Below are 16621 nucleotides of genomic sequence, written 5' to 3' on the forward strand. Positions count from 1 at the left end.
AGCGTGGAGTGTGGAGGCTGACGCATATCTACCTGTGCTTTATGATGGGTGCATGTAAGCAATTATATGGGCTTTACAAATTCCTGCGATTTATGGTTAGACGTTGCAACCAACTATATCTAAAACTGCGCAATCTTTTTTGTCACCTGTACAAAGGAAAACATGAAAAGGGGATTGTAAAAATAAAGCAGGAGTGAGAACGAATCGAGGCTCAACCGTTGCTATTCCCATGTATCGTGCGAGTGTTATTTGTAACCATTCCAGAAGAGCTAAATCAGTCTCAATCAGGGGAGTTCTTGGTAGTCAGCATTTACAGTCAAATTGCAAGTGCGCCCATCATTGACAAGGCGGCGAATTGCATACAAACCAAGTTCTTGACTTACCACAAACGCTGGCGCATGATCATTTTCGTCCTTGACTTCCACAAAGACCTTCCGTGTGGAGGGGACAGAGTCGTATCTGTGCCCCGTGGTAACGGCAACATCGAGGCTGAGAGCACACACTGTACCCAATTCGCCATTGTCAACAGGACGAATGGAGCTGAAATATGAGTTTTGAGTGTTCCGAGTACAACAGAGACCAGAGTCCACACACAGTGTGTCCCTGTCTACTGGCCGTCGCGTCACCAACATTCCTGTGCGCTCATCCACACGGAAGTAGCTGCTGACGGGACTTTTTAACAGCGCATAGGCCACAGTGCCACCAGAACTTCCTGGGACGATACTCATCGCATTGCCTAAAACGTTTTCCGCAACGACGTGGCCTTTCGGTGTGTCATCGCCAAGCACAATCGGCTGCTGGGCAGCCGGAGGGGCAGCGAGTGACAGTACAAACGTGATCAGGAAGATTATCGGTCTGTGGGCTCGGTAAGCAACCATTTTCTTGGAACGTAAACTAAAAAACCAAAGCAATACAGCAAGGTTCGTCAAAATACCTACTAAAAAGGTAAAATTGTTTCATTGTAAAGAATGAAATGAGGGCTAGATTGACTGAACTAACGATTATTCTTCCGCAGAAAATATACCGTTATGTTAAAATCTAGAGTATACCAATTAGACTGTAACTTTCAAGTCATTTTATGGACCAAATTATTCATAAAAATAAGGAGCGATCAAAATTAGGGCGTTTGGTCCGAGAGCTTTCCAGGGCGAATTGGCTATAATAAATGCTGCATAGAAGAACCTTGATTTCCCAAAATGAGCAGCGACTTTGCAAAAAAGTAATTTTACAATCAATAAATCTGAAGTATTTGTCGCCAAGTTCCAACAAGCTTTAAAGCCGATTCGGTGAGTCCGAAGAAGTTTTAAGTGATTTCTGTTATAGAGCGAGGGTCTCAGAAACGTCAGTACGACAAATCGACATGGAAAAAACACCAATTTTGTGAAAACAAAGTTGGGATTAAAAGAGTACACCGTACCAAATTTTGTACGCGACTTTCTCAGGGGAATTTGCACGAACACCACCCACGAGATTTTTTACATTTGATGTCTAAATTGACCCACTTAATCGGAGCAAGCTGAAAGTCCGTATCTCGACTGATATCGGTTAACGGATTTCTAAACGGGGATGAATGCTTTTATAAGAATAACTTTATAAATCATATCACTTAGCAGATACATTGACGCATCCAAACGCGAACATTAGAGTATATTGGCCATTTTCCACAGAGCACTTTCTCAGAGCAGTTATGACCGGAATAGCCAGTTTTATAGTTGACAAGATCTAGTAAAAAAATGTCATTTTCATTACCTCGTGCTAGGAAAACGACACGACCTCCCCAGCAAGCTGTCGGTTTCTGATGCTCTCGGACCTGAAGGCATTACTTATTAGTAGGAAGTGACTTCACTTCTTAATGGGTTGACGATTTGCGAGCGGTAGAGAGGTGGAGGTGGCTCTCCTTGCTCTCCCTATTCTCACCCCTTCCCCTTTGCCTCTCCCAACTAATCTATACCTCATTTCTGGCGCCAGTCAAGGCTTGCGTGCGGGAAAAACATGGGACAGAAAGAACCCAGGACAGACCACCACTTAATCTGATTATGGCATAATTCTGGCGCCGTTCTTGGCTCATTGGAATGCTACAAAATTATCACAATTCAGTCACCGCTGCAACTGAAAGCCAACACCCTTCACCCTACCTTAAGTTCTAAAACTTATTGTGTGACACTTTTTCTCCATTGCGATGGTACTACCTCAGTTTAAAACTATTTTTCAACATTTCACAGTTTTTCTACTAAAAATGGGACAGTCTACATGAGTTTGTCAAGACTGGAGAATTGACATCTGTAAATCCACAAACCCCTTTTTTTGTTTGGTAAATGAATCAGCAACCCATATATTTTGTCAGCACGTATCTTCACCTGCGAATCAAGAAATCGCAATCACTTACATGATTTTAAAGACACCAATAATGTTAGTTTTTCTTTGCAAGCAAAGCTACAGTGCTTACTCGAAATTATCCAAGTGTGGATGAATAGATCGCAATTTTGCAGCGGGGATAGCATTTATTAAAAACAGAAAGCGATCTTGCACCTGGTGAATATACTAAAATACCGAAGTATCAAACATTGGTGCACAAACTTGACAAATGTTACGATTCATTTAAATCAACCAAAACGGGAAATATGGTGTGATGTGATTCATATTGTCCGTTTGAGAACATTGCAGTAACGCTGTGATTGCTTGAATAAACAGTTCCACTGTACTGGGGCCACACCAACCACGAGCTAATGCCAATCCGGTTACCCTTCAGAACTCATGATTCTCACGCAGTCCCTCTGGAAAGACTCAGACATCGCTATAGATTTTTACAATCCTACATAGAAGTAACAATTTACTTAGTCTACATTGAAAAGGGAATTTATTAGTGACAACTGGGCTTGTTGTAGCACAAGAAATGAGTCTCCGGTGTCGTCAGTGTGTCAAAGGAACACCGAAGATTTTCTTGCGAGGTGCAAGCACATACGAGACTACAAAAACCCTGGTCTCTGAGCGAATGCAGCAGAAACGATGACAGTGACAACTCACTCTACCTGGCTACTGCTTTTCCTTACGCCCGCCCTTTCCTGCTCCTGTATCTCTAATTGGCCGACCGGCTTCAAGTTTTTTCCCAGTGCGCAAAGAAAAGAAATACCCTGCCTGCTACCCATACGTCTCACTCCTTTCCCTCTCCCTAGCCATCCCAGCAACGTCTTGTCACTTTGTGCCATGGAGTTTTGCTGTTTGGGCGACACAAAAACTCGACATCTTCCTCTCCTCCTCCACATACAAACAACACGGCGATGTCTCCTTATAAATTCGCTTTCTTTGACAAGTATCTTAAGCATTTGCTAATATTCGGCCTAGACAACGGATGCTAGGGCATTGGGGTAGCCACAACAACACCGTTGATGTAACAGGCAAGTCACGTCGTGAGATCCGCTTTAAGCATTGTATTTGTAAGCCTCATTTTTTAAATGGGAGTTAATCAAAGTCAGCCTCTCGGTTTTCAAGCAGCTCAAAACAAAAAACCACCCTGTCTGAAAATGTGGAACAAAATGCATTTAATAAAGTCAAGTAAAAAATTCCTCTTCATAGAAAAACAACTAAAGTTTGATATCCATAGGCACCAGCGAAATTGCATGGTCCGTTGTCCATGAAAACGCTCAAATATAAAAAGCAGCGCAATCGAAAAAAAGGAACTTTGTTGAATACCAAAAAATTTAGATATTTCAGTCCACAATTAGCTATGGTCTGATTTACTTTAAAAGTGATAGTGCATAAATGCAAACCTTGTTCAGATAAAGGAAACAGGGAACTTGGAAAGCCAAATAAAGATACCTACTCGAGACAATTCCATGGGAAATCCATTGATGAGCATTAAATTAGGTTTCTCAAAGAGGAACCTTCCCACCAGCGGCAGTCCTACTCACTTTTTCAAATGCTGACAAGCTAAGATGCTATTACCTTCCCTCCCAAGGTGTGTACCTAGGCAAAAATGAGCTTGGGTTTCACGTCGAAAGGGGGAGAGAAGACGAAGTAAAACAGACGTTAATTGTCCTGCTACGACAATTAACTTGGTATCTGAAAGCAGAGAAAGCATCCCTTTATTAAGCGTGCAGGGCGCGACAGTGGTCACGCAAGGTATGAAGAATGTCTTCACTGCATGCAATTATTGAAAAGTCGAGAGGCGCGGACACTAAGTCAATCAACAGCCCGTAAGTACTGATTTTTTTCAATGCCTTGCTGACAATGGGGGTTGCGTATTACATGAAGATGAGAGAACCTAGCCTGGAATAAAAATTCGCACTCAGGTCAGCAACGCGCAAAGAAGTTAAAGGTTGGGGGCGGTTGCGGCTGTAGTAACGGAACCAGCTGACATGGCTTCAAAGCTGAGTTGAGTAGGGCTCTGCGAACTCTCATAAGTTCAGTGTACTCTCACGGTGAACGCCAGTGAACAATTAGGTGATTCCTTTGATTTACACAAATGAGTCAAGAGGGAATGGTATAGGATCCAGAAACAGACAGCCAGTGAAAACTATCTTCCTTTGATTGTGTTGTCAAGTCCCAACATTGAAGATGATTTCCCAACCACCCAAGCAAATTTTACGACTAACAGTGGGAGAGATTATAGAATAGAGAAAGTGACGAATCGATCCTCAAACGCATAAACACTGCAGATTAGTCATTTACATCGGAGACTCTCAGATATCTACTTGTAAATAACGCGATTGAGAGGAGATGAGTCGCAATGCAATTATAACTCACCAATGAGCCCAGTGGCGACCCAATAACTCCAAATGCCCTTGTGTGTGAGCACGACCGAAATTCTGCACATTCACCCCACTCTAGGGGGGAGGGCGTGAGAAGTAGATTTCAATAAACTTTATCAGGGTGAAAGAAGCTCTGTGCATTTCTCTCAGTAAGCCTAAAAATGAGGTGGGATCAGTTGCAACACTAGCTAACGCCTGGATGGAAAAATCACACTTAAGCATGGAGAATAAAACTACTCCTGAACGGAGAAAACTAACCGGACTATTACCTATCAAACCCTCACACAAAATTTTATCAACCGGTAATTCATTCAGTGGAAACACATTATATCGCATTGCGGACAACCTGATTCTGGATCGCAAATTTGACATTAAAAGAGGCACACTCTAGGTGGACATTTGGCTTTGCATTCCCTGGGAAATTAATATTAATATAATATTTTTATCCACAAATTATGGCCAGAAATGTCTTGACTAGGTGTACGGGAATCGAAAAGTCAGTAACATCATCCGCAACAGCCGATTTTTGTGCTCTTACAAACTTCTACCATCCGCGCCTTTGAGAGTGAAATGCCTCCACCTTTTTCAAAAGTAGATCTGGAAAAAAACAATGAAATAGTACCTCCTACCACACGCACGTCAAATGCTGAAATGGGAGGTTTAAAGGCGTGATTAAGGGGAGGAAAAGTCAAAGGTTTTCAGCTAGACTCAAAGAGGAAATTAGAGGAGGAAGGCAAAAAGCTGAGCGGAGCAGTCTGCCCGAGAATGCTACTCCGGAAGACTATAAACCAAAATCAACAAGAGAAAGCGTTAAAGAACGGGTCAAACAAAGCACTGTGATTAGCAATGGCAGAAAAAGACCTTTTAATGAAGTGAGATTCCAGTCTTGTTCAAGCATGTAAAGCTAACGTTTTCAAAATTGGTAAACGCACCACTGTCCACCGTGCGGGTTAGAACAAGGGTAGAGCGGCGGAGACGGAGTGCAGAGCTCCACGCCCGTCGGAGGTATGCTCAATAAATGGCACACGTGCAAGCACATACGCATGCGTACGTATAGACACACATGCGAGCGCGGCCGCACATTCGCATTAGCTGGACGCACGCAGGAATGCACATACCTTGAGATTGTTCATGCCTCTGAATGAATCGCGGGGGGGGGGGGGGGGGACAAAGAGCGTGAATGGGTGAACAAACGTGTGAGTGCGTGAGGGAGCCACCCGGGTCTGCAAAGTGGGAGCCGTGGTGATGGTGACCTCGAGCCGAAGCGGACGGATAGCATGTTTATATGACTCAGTGTGTTTGTGTGCGCGCGTGAGTACTGCGAGTCTTCAGTAGGGAACCGACAGTAGCTCGCCTTATTTGACGCCCGCATCTTATGGCGCGCGATTCAACGCGCTGTCAAAAAATCGATCATGCACCAGCTGAAAGACTGCACCACAGTCTCAATACGAATGCGAACTCCCAAAACGAGAACTGTATATTAAAATATGAACAAATATTTGGTCACATAAAGTGAATCTGATTTATCCCCATAAATTGACATATGTTATAATAATCTGATAAAAAATGGTTTTTGGGGCAACTGTGGTTTTACATGGTAAAAGTTAGTTTACTATTTTCTTCAACTCTCTCTTATTTGCCTTTTATGGTTGGGCGGCCTTTCTCTTAGATCGTTCACATTCGCTGTGTATAAGGCTAACGTTAGTACATTTTGGTCCCCTAATTTACAGTTAAATTAAAACAGTTCATTCAAGTTTTAGGGGGGGGGGGGGAAGACAACTTTTTAGCCCATCTTAGTAGCGCTTAATCTCCTCATCTCGGCGTCATAGGTGTGCAAGGCCGACTCTAGAGTGACCTTACGGCTTGTGAGGAAGCGATAACAATCTACCCACCTCACTTATCCATGTGACAAATCGCATATCCGTGATTTGGAACAGAGATGGGCGATGCTGGGGTGAATCAGCAGTAGGAGCAAAATGCCTTAGAATCAGTGGGATCGAGTGACCGCACAAGTACCACAGAGGTACAAGTTCCATGGTTTACTGTTGTACACTGTGCCAAAGAACTTTTTCGCAATGAAAGGTTGTAGTCAGTGTGAACTATTTCCTGGATAACGGGTGTCAGCAGCACAAAACGGCCTATCATCACAAAATCACATTGTTCATTTGATACGTCTTTCAGGATTCAAAATATTACCAAGTAACCATTTTTAGAACCGCGTGTCCATCTCACACTCATTAATCCACAACTTGCTCACAAAAGCGGATGCAGGCAGTGGTAAAGTAAATATCATCATGTGTTCTGGAGTCTGTCATACGCGTGACAATAGATTTATATGCATGATGTGCCCAGGCTAAACACATATTTGGGATCAAATACTGTCTAAACATTTTTTAAAAAGACAGGTAAGTCTAATCTTGCTTTTGACATGACTTAATGAATCCGGAATTATTCACGTTCTGAACCATTGAGGTACGGTGAAATGCCTGTGAAATTATCCATATATTTCTGTGCATTTCATTACAAAGGGTGGACTTTGCTGGTAGAAATTGCAAGAAAGTGTAAGAACTGTGAAAGGTTAACCTAGCACACGTCACACCTATGTTATACAGCCGAAAGCGGTTTCTGATTGATACAATTTGCTCCCTGCTATGCGGTCGTCAGCGTAGTCAGGTCAGAAAGTGCGCTCTTCATGAACAGGCTTACCATGGCTACGCCCCCGCGGTAGGGGAACAAGCGAGTGGAATTGTCGTAGCATCTTTGATGTTTGACGCGCCCTGCTTTGTGCGACTGGCGGACGTGGTCAAAAAACTGAAGCGTATAAAACCACACAGTTCTCATTTTAAGAGTCCTAAAGTTTAGATCCAAGTTTGGTTTTTAGGGGAGGGAGGCCTTGGTTGCATAAAAGAATTGTAGTTCCACGATATTTCAACCGAAACTGAATAGCCGATAAACTTGACTAATTTCATAAACATTCCTTGGTGGTAGTTATGCAACAGCTGTTAGATTTCTTATCTTCAGGGTGCTGGTAACTATAAAGTTCCTTCATGGGATTTATCCTCCTTTGAATATCGATGAATCGAACAGGTTAGACTTCACTCATTAAAGTACCTACTACAAAGAGAAATTACTTACTTTTAATTAAGATTTTAACTTAAGTTGTTCTGGGCTATTGCGGGCAAATTTTTAGTTCCTGTTGGTGTTTTAGACAAGTAAGAAATTAACCAGGGAGTTCAGAGGAATATGAAGTCTCTAAAATTGCTTTAAATCAATAGTTTAAGCATGCAATACTTAAGCTATCAAGCACTCAGTATGGATGCCAAGAAAAATCACCAATCGAATTCTAAATTCAGACTAAAAACACGCAAAAAATATGATTTACGAGACCTCTGTGGCATAAAGGCTTGGTCCATACACGGTTTTTAAATGCTTTTCGTGATACTGCCCATTTTACTCCAATTTGACTAAGCTGAACAGTCAGCCTAGATTTACCCGAGAACGAAAATACTAAACAACCTCAGCCTGAAATAACCCAAACCATTTACCTTTACCATAATGAGGTAATTTGCTAGCCAGCAGCACAACTAGCCTAAATGGATTCGAATTCTTCCCAAGTTTTTCATAAGCGAACAAAGTGCAGGATTTAAAAAGTGGGTAATATCGTTTTAATTCCTGCTAAATGCTAAAAAAAAGGTCGCTTTATCTGAACATACAAATCGCGTTGAAAAGTCAGAGAACATACACACCTAGACGTCTAAGTTCCTAATAGTGTCCATTTGAATCTGGTTCGCAAGGCCATCAGGAGTCTTCCAGCCAAATACTGGTTTCGCATGTGTATGATAAAAAAAAATTTTTGCTGTAAGTGACGAAACGGGAATTTCGTACCTAGATGCGAATGAAATGAATGTCTCTCGTCCACTTTTGCAAACCTTATCGGTAAATCTTGTTAATGGAAATAAATACGATATTCAACCTCTAGGGTTCAGGAAGAGATGAAAATTGGCATAAAAAGTGGAAATTTGACAAAATCTGGTGAATAAATTACATTTCTTAACTATATGAAGAGTGTCTTTTGAATTCATCGACCAATGAAATTTCAAGGGGATTTCCGAGTGCACCTGAGCAACATGGAAAATGCACTTCAATTTCCCACATTCGTTCTCACGTTCAGTGGAGCTCAGGAAGCGCTGAGGCGATATGATTTTGCAATTTTCATAATGGGTAAGGTACTATTCACACGTTCAGGCCAAATGCGGAAGATATTTGCTATCATTATTGAGCTCTTAGAAGAAAAGAAAAAAAAATCCCTGTTCTATCTGTTAACACACCATTTCTAATTAAACTTGACATTCCATCGGACAAGCCCAACCAGATTAATGGTGCATAGAAAATACTTCAAATAAAAATGACATCTATTCAAGTTGTTTTGCAAGCCGAAAATTTCGAATCCATATATGCGCCACCCTCATCTAGATACTGCATTTTTAGAAAGATTCATCGCTGGGTAAATATTTTGAATTAACTTATAAGTTTAAAAGGGCCTCATTGACAATTTCCTTGTCACACCAGTAGCTATTAATAATGAAAACATCGTTGAGCTCCAGTGAGAAGTCCAGTTTCACTTAAATGCTTGACACTATAAAAGCACTTGAATGCAAAGCACTAGAATCATCCAGAACCAACACTGTGATTTTTCATGTTCTTCTTTTAAACGCAAAGAAAGTAGGGGGACAGCTGATTACATTTTAACTGGTCAAATTAGGGGTAAATTTATTTCTGTAAATAAAAGGACAGCAAAAGAACTTCGACCCTAGAATTTTGACGGCGGAGCTGCATATTAATACATGGTATAGTAAGCTATATTTCATACTAATGCTTAGCCACCTTTACCAAGCTGATTCCAGGACACTTTCTACGATCGATCTAATAATTTTTAAATCAAATCCTGTTCACTACAATGAGTGAAAATTTATGATGGTCGAATTTCCAAATAATAGCTTGGCGCATGCATTGAGGAAGAATTCCCAGTTGAAGAAAAGTCAGATTTGTGAGAACTTAATTAATTTTGACATTCCAACGAATTCAAATGCAATAAACTGTTTACGGTAAATGGATGAATCTAATCAACAAGTAGGCGTTTTCACACAGGGGCCGGTCATTACGTAGTAAACAGTGGTGCTCCTTTTGAATAAACCAAGGTCTTATTGAAACCCAAAGTAGACTTTGAATCATATTCTAGTAGAGAGCACTAACTGCCAATCTGTGAAATCAAACCTTTAGTCTTGGCTTTTCAATCACTATTACTCAATCACAGGAAGCATTATGCAGAAGGGAATCAAGTAATTTCAAATCTTGGACGCTTTTGAAGTCTACTATAAGAACAAAAAAATCCTGATAAAAATCAGATGAAAAATAGGAACTGTGTTTAATTCCACGTAATTTGCGATTTAATTTCCAGTAGAAAGGATTTTGAGAGGGTTTGGGAGAAGGTTATTATTTAGAAGTACTGACTTTTTAATTGTGAAATTTGGCAAAAAGACTCAAAAGGAACAATAAAGCAAGTGCGTTAGAGTTTTGAAAATTTTGAAATTTGATATTGCTGAGATCTCGTGCCTTTAATGCCTGTGTTCAAATAGGATTTGCATTGCATTTGTACACATTTAAGCCCGTCGTTGCATTAACAAATAAAGTATTAAGGTGAATGGATGATGAGGACAATTGGATGAAAAGTAAAATTATGAGAGTGACCAATGGTAAATTCCATGTTGCTTATTCATCAAGATTTGGAATTATGTTGGTTTCAACTAATCGCAATCAAAAACCCCAAATCATAAATGAGAATATCTGCACTGTTCAAATTACCTTTGATTACCTACGTGGCTTCTGACAGACATTTGGAATATGCAAATATCGTCAAATACTCGCATGGTCAGAGTGAGAAAAGACGTAAAGTGGGATTAGGTGGGTATGAAACAACTTTTATCACGTCTTTTAAGACTTTGTACACACTTCGTGTGCCATGCCCATATTGGGATACATAATGCTAGGACTTAAGACAGTGGCTGTGGCCAATTTGCTTTAACTGCAATTTGATGCAACTTCAGTTTCATGGATTTTTTATTCATTTTTGTAGAGGTGATGATTGCAACCGCGATGAGCGGCCTTAACAACCTAAAGGTTTTCTTTTTTCAAAGCAACTAGTCAACGCATCTACAAAAAATAACGAAAGTTGTCCCAGAACGGAAATCGGACCATTTTTATAAGGTTTTAAATGTCAACAAGAAAAAACTTTCCACACTCGATACACAAAACCCTTGCACGCCCTGGGAAACCCGTTAACTCGTTAACCCGAGAGACTGCTCTTCTAGTCGAAGCCACACAATCCCCTTTCTGCACCCAATTTTTGACAAAACTCTTTTTACAATTCTTGGATCTGCCTTGTCTAAAAGCTCGCTATTGAAGAGTTTCTTGAAAAGCGCTAATGCACAGAAAACAAATATGCAGTCGTCACTTGAGAACCAAAACCAGCAGCGATGTGAAAACAATCGAAAAGGTGGAATGGTAACGCAAAACTACAAGTACTTAAATGGGGAGGGTGAATCTTTCCGAGAAGGTAATTAAGCTGAAAAGGCTTTTTCAATGTGGAACCCAATTAAATTTTTCGAGTGGGCAGATTAATGTCTATTTCTAATTCTTAGAATTGTTGCTGAATTTACTCTTCCAAACACCAATAAAAACAATAAAGTTCCGTGGCATTGCTTCAGGGCTAATCAAAAATAAGTTTTTTGCATGGATGCTTACGTTGTGCTTGGTAGTTTTAGTTTTTACGCCTAGTGTTGGAAAGAACAGCACTTCAAAATACGAAAATATACTTGTCAAGTGAAACTACCCTCGGGGTTCTTTAAAAAGCGACAAACTTTTATCACGAGTGCGGCGAGTGCTTGAGCTTTCCTCATTTAAAGAGTTGTCCCACTGCTCCTCCAGTTTAACTTCAAGCATGGAAGGCGAAGAAGGGGGAATCCAGGAAAGTATCCGCAGCTTAACAAATTAATGCCTTTTGTGGAGGCCGCGAGCCTTATCAATAAGACTGTGAAATTAATTACGAGTTGAACCTCTATTCTAAAAGTGATATTGAAGGCAGTGTAAGTCATGAATGACGAACGGTTCAATAAAATATTTAAGTCCAATGCTTACGCAAATTTTTTAAGGTTAGTAATTGTGAGTGACTATGGATGTACTATCAAATTGGTCCATCTATAGACTGCAGGTGCAAGGTATTGCGCCTATTCCATGCAGAGCCAGGAGTAAGCCTGTCACTTTCCAGATGCTGGGGTTAATTGCCTGTAATCACAACAGCTTCGTCAAAAGATTAAAATATGGTATGCTGGTGTTATTTTCGAGTGCCTAATTTAATTCGAATAGGATTATTGATAATTCTTCAGAATGGCCTCTTTAAGCTTACTTAAAATCTGTTTGTTTGACGACAATTGAATAAGAATGAATAGTTTTTTCGATATGTTTCACACCGTTGACACATGTTATTTTATCGCGAACATTTACAGCTACGGGAGCTGCCTTGGTTACGCTTGGCGAAATTCAGCAAGCGATCAAATACACTAATTACAGGGCTGTGGTCATGAAAAAAAGTGGAAAACTGAGGCAGTCGATGTATTCTTAAACCTTTTTAGTAGCTCAACTGTCAACCTGGATTCGAAATAAAAATTGGGTTCCACCATTTCACCTGCACTCAAGCTAGATATTATGTTTTTAAAAATTACTTTAGTTCTGACTTCTCATTTTTTAATGCCAGCGATCGCAGTTATTGATAACCTTTTAGAGGCCTTTCTATGCATTATGGTCAATGACAAACTCACTGTCGACCGGAATTCGTACTTGCTTTCCGACTGTGGGATTACCAAATATTGTCGCATAAGTTGATTGCTAAAAAGTTGACTTAAATTTATTTTTTAGTTCAAAACAGTACTTTAGAAGGAGAAAAAGATAGATCGTCTAAATGTCAAATTCAAAGCTATTCAGTTTGCAATGGGCAACACTGTAAGGGTGAGAAGAGACGTGGGCGTTCTGTAATCCAATGAATACGGATTTAAAAATTATTTGTGAATCTGACTTATATAGCGCACCTCAAAATTATGTGAAAAATCACCTGCCATGCACCTATAGAATCAGGAACACTACAATCGTTGGTGATGTTACGCTGGATGCAGTCTCCCCGTGTAATCATCATTTGTGGCCATTCGATTATTTTTTCCTATTTTATGAGGATTGAAACTTCTTTAAGGGTAAATCTAAAGTTATCAAGAGGACTATTTCTTGTCTAAACAAACGCTTTCAAATATGCTTTGAAGTATAAACGATTCGGTAATTTTTTAACGGACAGAAGTAAGTTGCATTTATATGTAGAGAGGGCATCAAATTTGGCAGATTTAAGAGCTAAGATTTTGCAGAAAAGTAGATGCCATCTTAAAGTGGTAAGAAAAGTGAACGCCTTCAGGTTAGGTTTAAAGATTGGCAAAATTTGGACACTATCAGGTGTTTGAGATTGCACGTCAGCCACAGTTCTCGGTAAATTTTCCAAATCGTTTTAATAAACGCCGCTTCCATCAACAAAAAACGACCTGAAAGATGGAAAAGCTAAATAACATTTGCGGATTAGGTCTGTATGTAGAAATATATTCGCAAGATTCTGAGCACTAATGATAAAGTACATTGAAATCAAATAGCTCTAGGAAGACAGCCATTGAAAAATGATTACTTACTAAATGCATTAACAGATGAGAAAATTCCTATCCTTTTCCCATTTAGTATTTGCAAAGAGTGTCCCTTATAAGACTCATCAAATTCTAGACTAATTTACATTCTGTTGACTGCTAAAAGTCGTAGCTGTTTTTGAACAAACTAGATCTAAAAAGTCATCCTTAAAACGTTTATGCCGATGCAGATTGCGAATTAATGTTTGATAATGTACAAGTAAGTGCTTATTACCCCCACCATAAGAAAACAAAACAAGATATGCTCCACCTACTGATTATTGTTTTAAAAAAAATCTTTTAGACTTAGCAAAGAAAGACAGTATTACGGTGGAGACAGGGGAGTTAAACATCTTTGCAAAATTTTTGAGGCAAAATCCTACAACACTCGGCAGGGTCATTACTTAAGACAGGAGGATATTTAAGCGATTTTTGTTAAATTATATTGCCATTTTCTCCCGCCGGTATCACTCGTCCGTCAACCTCCAACGCCATATTCTACTACCTTTATGCCGAATTTGTAAAACTGAACATAGTCCAACTTTTCTGTGTCGGTTGCATGTTAGGTTACCTTAACGGAAAATTACAGGGTGCAGACTACCTACCATACGAGCTGACTTTCCAAAATCACTTCAGATTCAGGCTTATACATAATTATATGCTCAGAAAGATGTTCTGATCCAATAAACATGATAATTACTACTTCAGCACTTAGATATTGAGGATTTAGGGAGAAGTGGGCTTTGATGAATAAAACTCTCAGACTGCTCCTTGAATTTGGATTAGTGCAAAAGCGTGGTCCTACATAAATAGCTAACTAAAAGGAAATTTCAAGTGTTATTTAGTAAAACAAGTTGGCATTTTATTTACCGGATTCATAAGAAAGAGTATGCCAATTACCTCTACGAAACTTCGCAAATAACCCTTAAAGACTGTTGTTTATTAAAGCAGGGTTTCCTTACTGATGTCGTTCTTGCATTATTGATAAAATCCCCAAAATTTTTGCCACAATAATTCACCTTTACTGCAAATATCTGACAAATGCTATATGTCCAAGTATTTCCACATAAGCCCTATAAATACTAACGTATTACACCATTGTAAATTTCCAGATCCAACATTGTAATTGGATAACCAGCTAGATTCTATTACGACCAGTATTAGGGAGTTTGAACATACCGATAAGGTGTTAAGGGCTGATTGGTCTTTTGGTACTCCGGTTGACTAATTGTTGGGAGAGAAAGAACGATCCTCAAGGCAAAAGCCTAATTAAAATAGTTTATAGGATGTGATAGTGTTCAGTGTTTGGTTCCGGTTAGCGTTAGTGAGAGGCCAATCGGAGACCGCACAGTACCTGATTGGCTCAATGCAACATCAATACACTTTTCAATGTGTACTAAAAAATCCAAAATGGATCAATAGTTTGATTTGCTGATCCCCCGACTTCCATCAGAGAACACCCACAAGGAAAATCGGGTCTGATTCAATTTCATTATAATTTGTGGCTCTTTGGAAGGATGAGAATTGCGTCGTCGATGACTATATTTACGAGTTGAAACAATTGTTTACAGTAAATAAGATGCGTTTAATCTCAAAATACGATTAAATAAGCCATTTAGCACTTCAAAACAAAAAATGTATAAATTAGATTATCATTGCGTACCTACTTGTAGCTTCAGGTTAAGAAGGTCCAATCACGACTTCTGATGATGTCCATTAAGTAAGTTAAGAATTTGTAAAACATGGGTAATTGTGCCAAAATAAATAAATCTAAGGATTAAAAAGGCGTTTAATCACCGATACTAATGAATGATAAGCAGTTAGTATTAAGAAGGATCATTTAAATGCATTTAAGGACGATGTTGCGAAAACCAAGCCAAATTGAATTTAATGCACAGAGTATTCATTTGTAAATGTTATAAAATCGAATGGACCTTTAACATACATGATGAAAGGGAGGTAGAAGGATCCTCTTATGAAAAGCCAGCTCCCTATAAGCATTTTTAAATAGAAGGTAAACACTCGAGACAACATCTGGAAGCTACAATTATTTACTTATGATATGGCTACAAATAGAATGGCATCTTGGGAATGTATCCCACCGTTTTATTGTAAGTATAATTACTTTCTTTAAGAACAAAATGAAATGACAATGATAAATGGGAAGAGTTCTATAATTTTTCGACTATGTAAAAAGTGTTGATAATGTTTAGTAGGAAAAGTGTATACAAGGGAACCATGTAGATGGATGGTTTGATTTAGAGACTAAGAATTCGCATATTTTTCATAATATCATCTTAAACCAACCTAGGTGCAAAGCAATCGTACACGCAGAGGATTGGCAAATCTGCGTAAATGATTCTAGGCTGTTTTCATAAAGTAGTGAGTCCATTTATTAAAATGCGTGAGACCTATGTATTAGGAGGTAATCAGATATCTATTTCCGCCACCGCGCATAGGGTCACTTCCTGAAAGAACCCTCTGTCTCAACATCCGGTGTGCTGTGAGTGCATGAGTCTAAAAGCTGTTTAATAAATGCTAGAGCTAAGGGATGGCGCAGGGAAGAAGCATTCAAGGTACAAGTCCTGCAATCTTATGGAAGTTTCTGTGAGAATCATTTACTATGGAAGCAAACGCTTCGCAAGATATCCTCCTTTAAAGTTTTACCAGAATAAGGATAAGCAGAACAACTGGTGGAGTTTTACATTCTAGCGTAAAAATGAACTCGATAATATAATAATAGTATATTTCAACATAGGAATATTGAGTCCAATGAAATGTTAGGTGCGGAATTTCGTTTAGCTTTTCGGTTTTATACAGTAAGATAAGGCGAAGAGCAGTAGAAAATGGTCTAATATCGTTTGAGAAAATTGGAATGAAATCGTTACGAATATGGGAGCGCTGATCTCGATTTGGGAATTTTGTTACATCAACATGAAACTGTTCCCAACTGAGGTTTGGTAGAGGTAGGTAAATGCTTTGAAGGAATACGAAGGTAGAAGTTGGCTGATTTGCGGCTCTTGACACTGAGAATTTACCATATGATTCTCAAATCTGACTTTTGAGTCAAAACTAACTATTCAGTAAAACATTAGTAAACAGCGT

General features: G+C 39.4%; 1 protein-coding gene across 1 annotated transcript in view; it reads right to left on the bottom strand. All coding sequences in view use genetic code 11, as the record gives it.

Annotated features, from left to right (window-relative positions):
• The window catches only part of EGR_02139 (Protocadherin-19), a gene marked incomplete at both ends in the record, with an annotated part of 28203 nt that extends 14286 nt beyond the window's left edge, over window positions 1–13917 (bottom strand). The window contains 4 exons of the mRNA XM_024491388.1: window positions 368–894; window positions 4744–4823; window positions 7455–7559; window positions 13846–13917. Coding sequence (XP_024354241.1) covers window positions 368–894; window positions 4744–4823; window positions 7455–7559; window positions 13846–13917 — 784 coding nt within the window. The remainder of the gene's footprint in view (window positions 1–367; window positions 895–4743; window positions 4824–7454; window positions 7560–13845) is intronic.
• Window positions 13918–16621: the final 2704 nt, after the last annotated feature.

The sequence above is a fragment of the Echinococcus granulosus genome, assembly GCF_000524195.1.
Source record: "Echinococcus granulosus chromosome Unknown EG_S00009, whole genome shotgun sequence".
NCBI classification, from domain to species: domain Eukaryota; kingdom Metazoa; phylum Platyhelminthes; class Cestoda; order Cyclophyllidea; family Taeniidae; genus Echinococcus; species Echinococcus granulosus.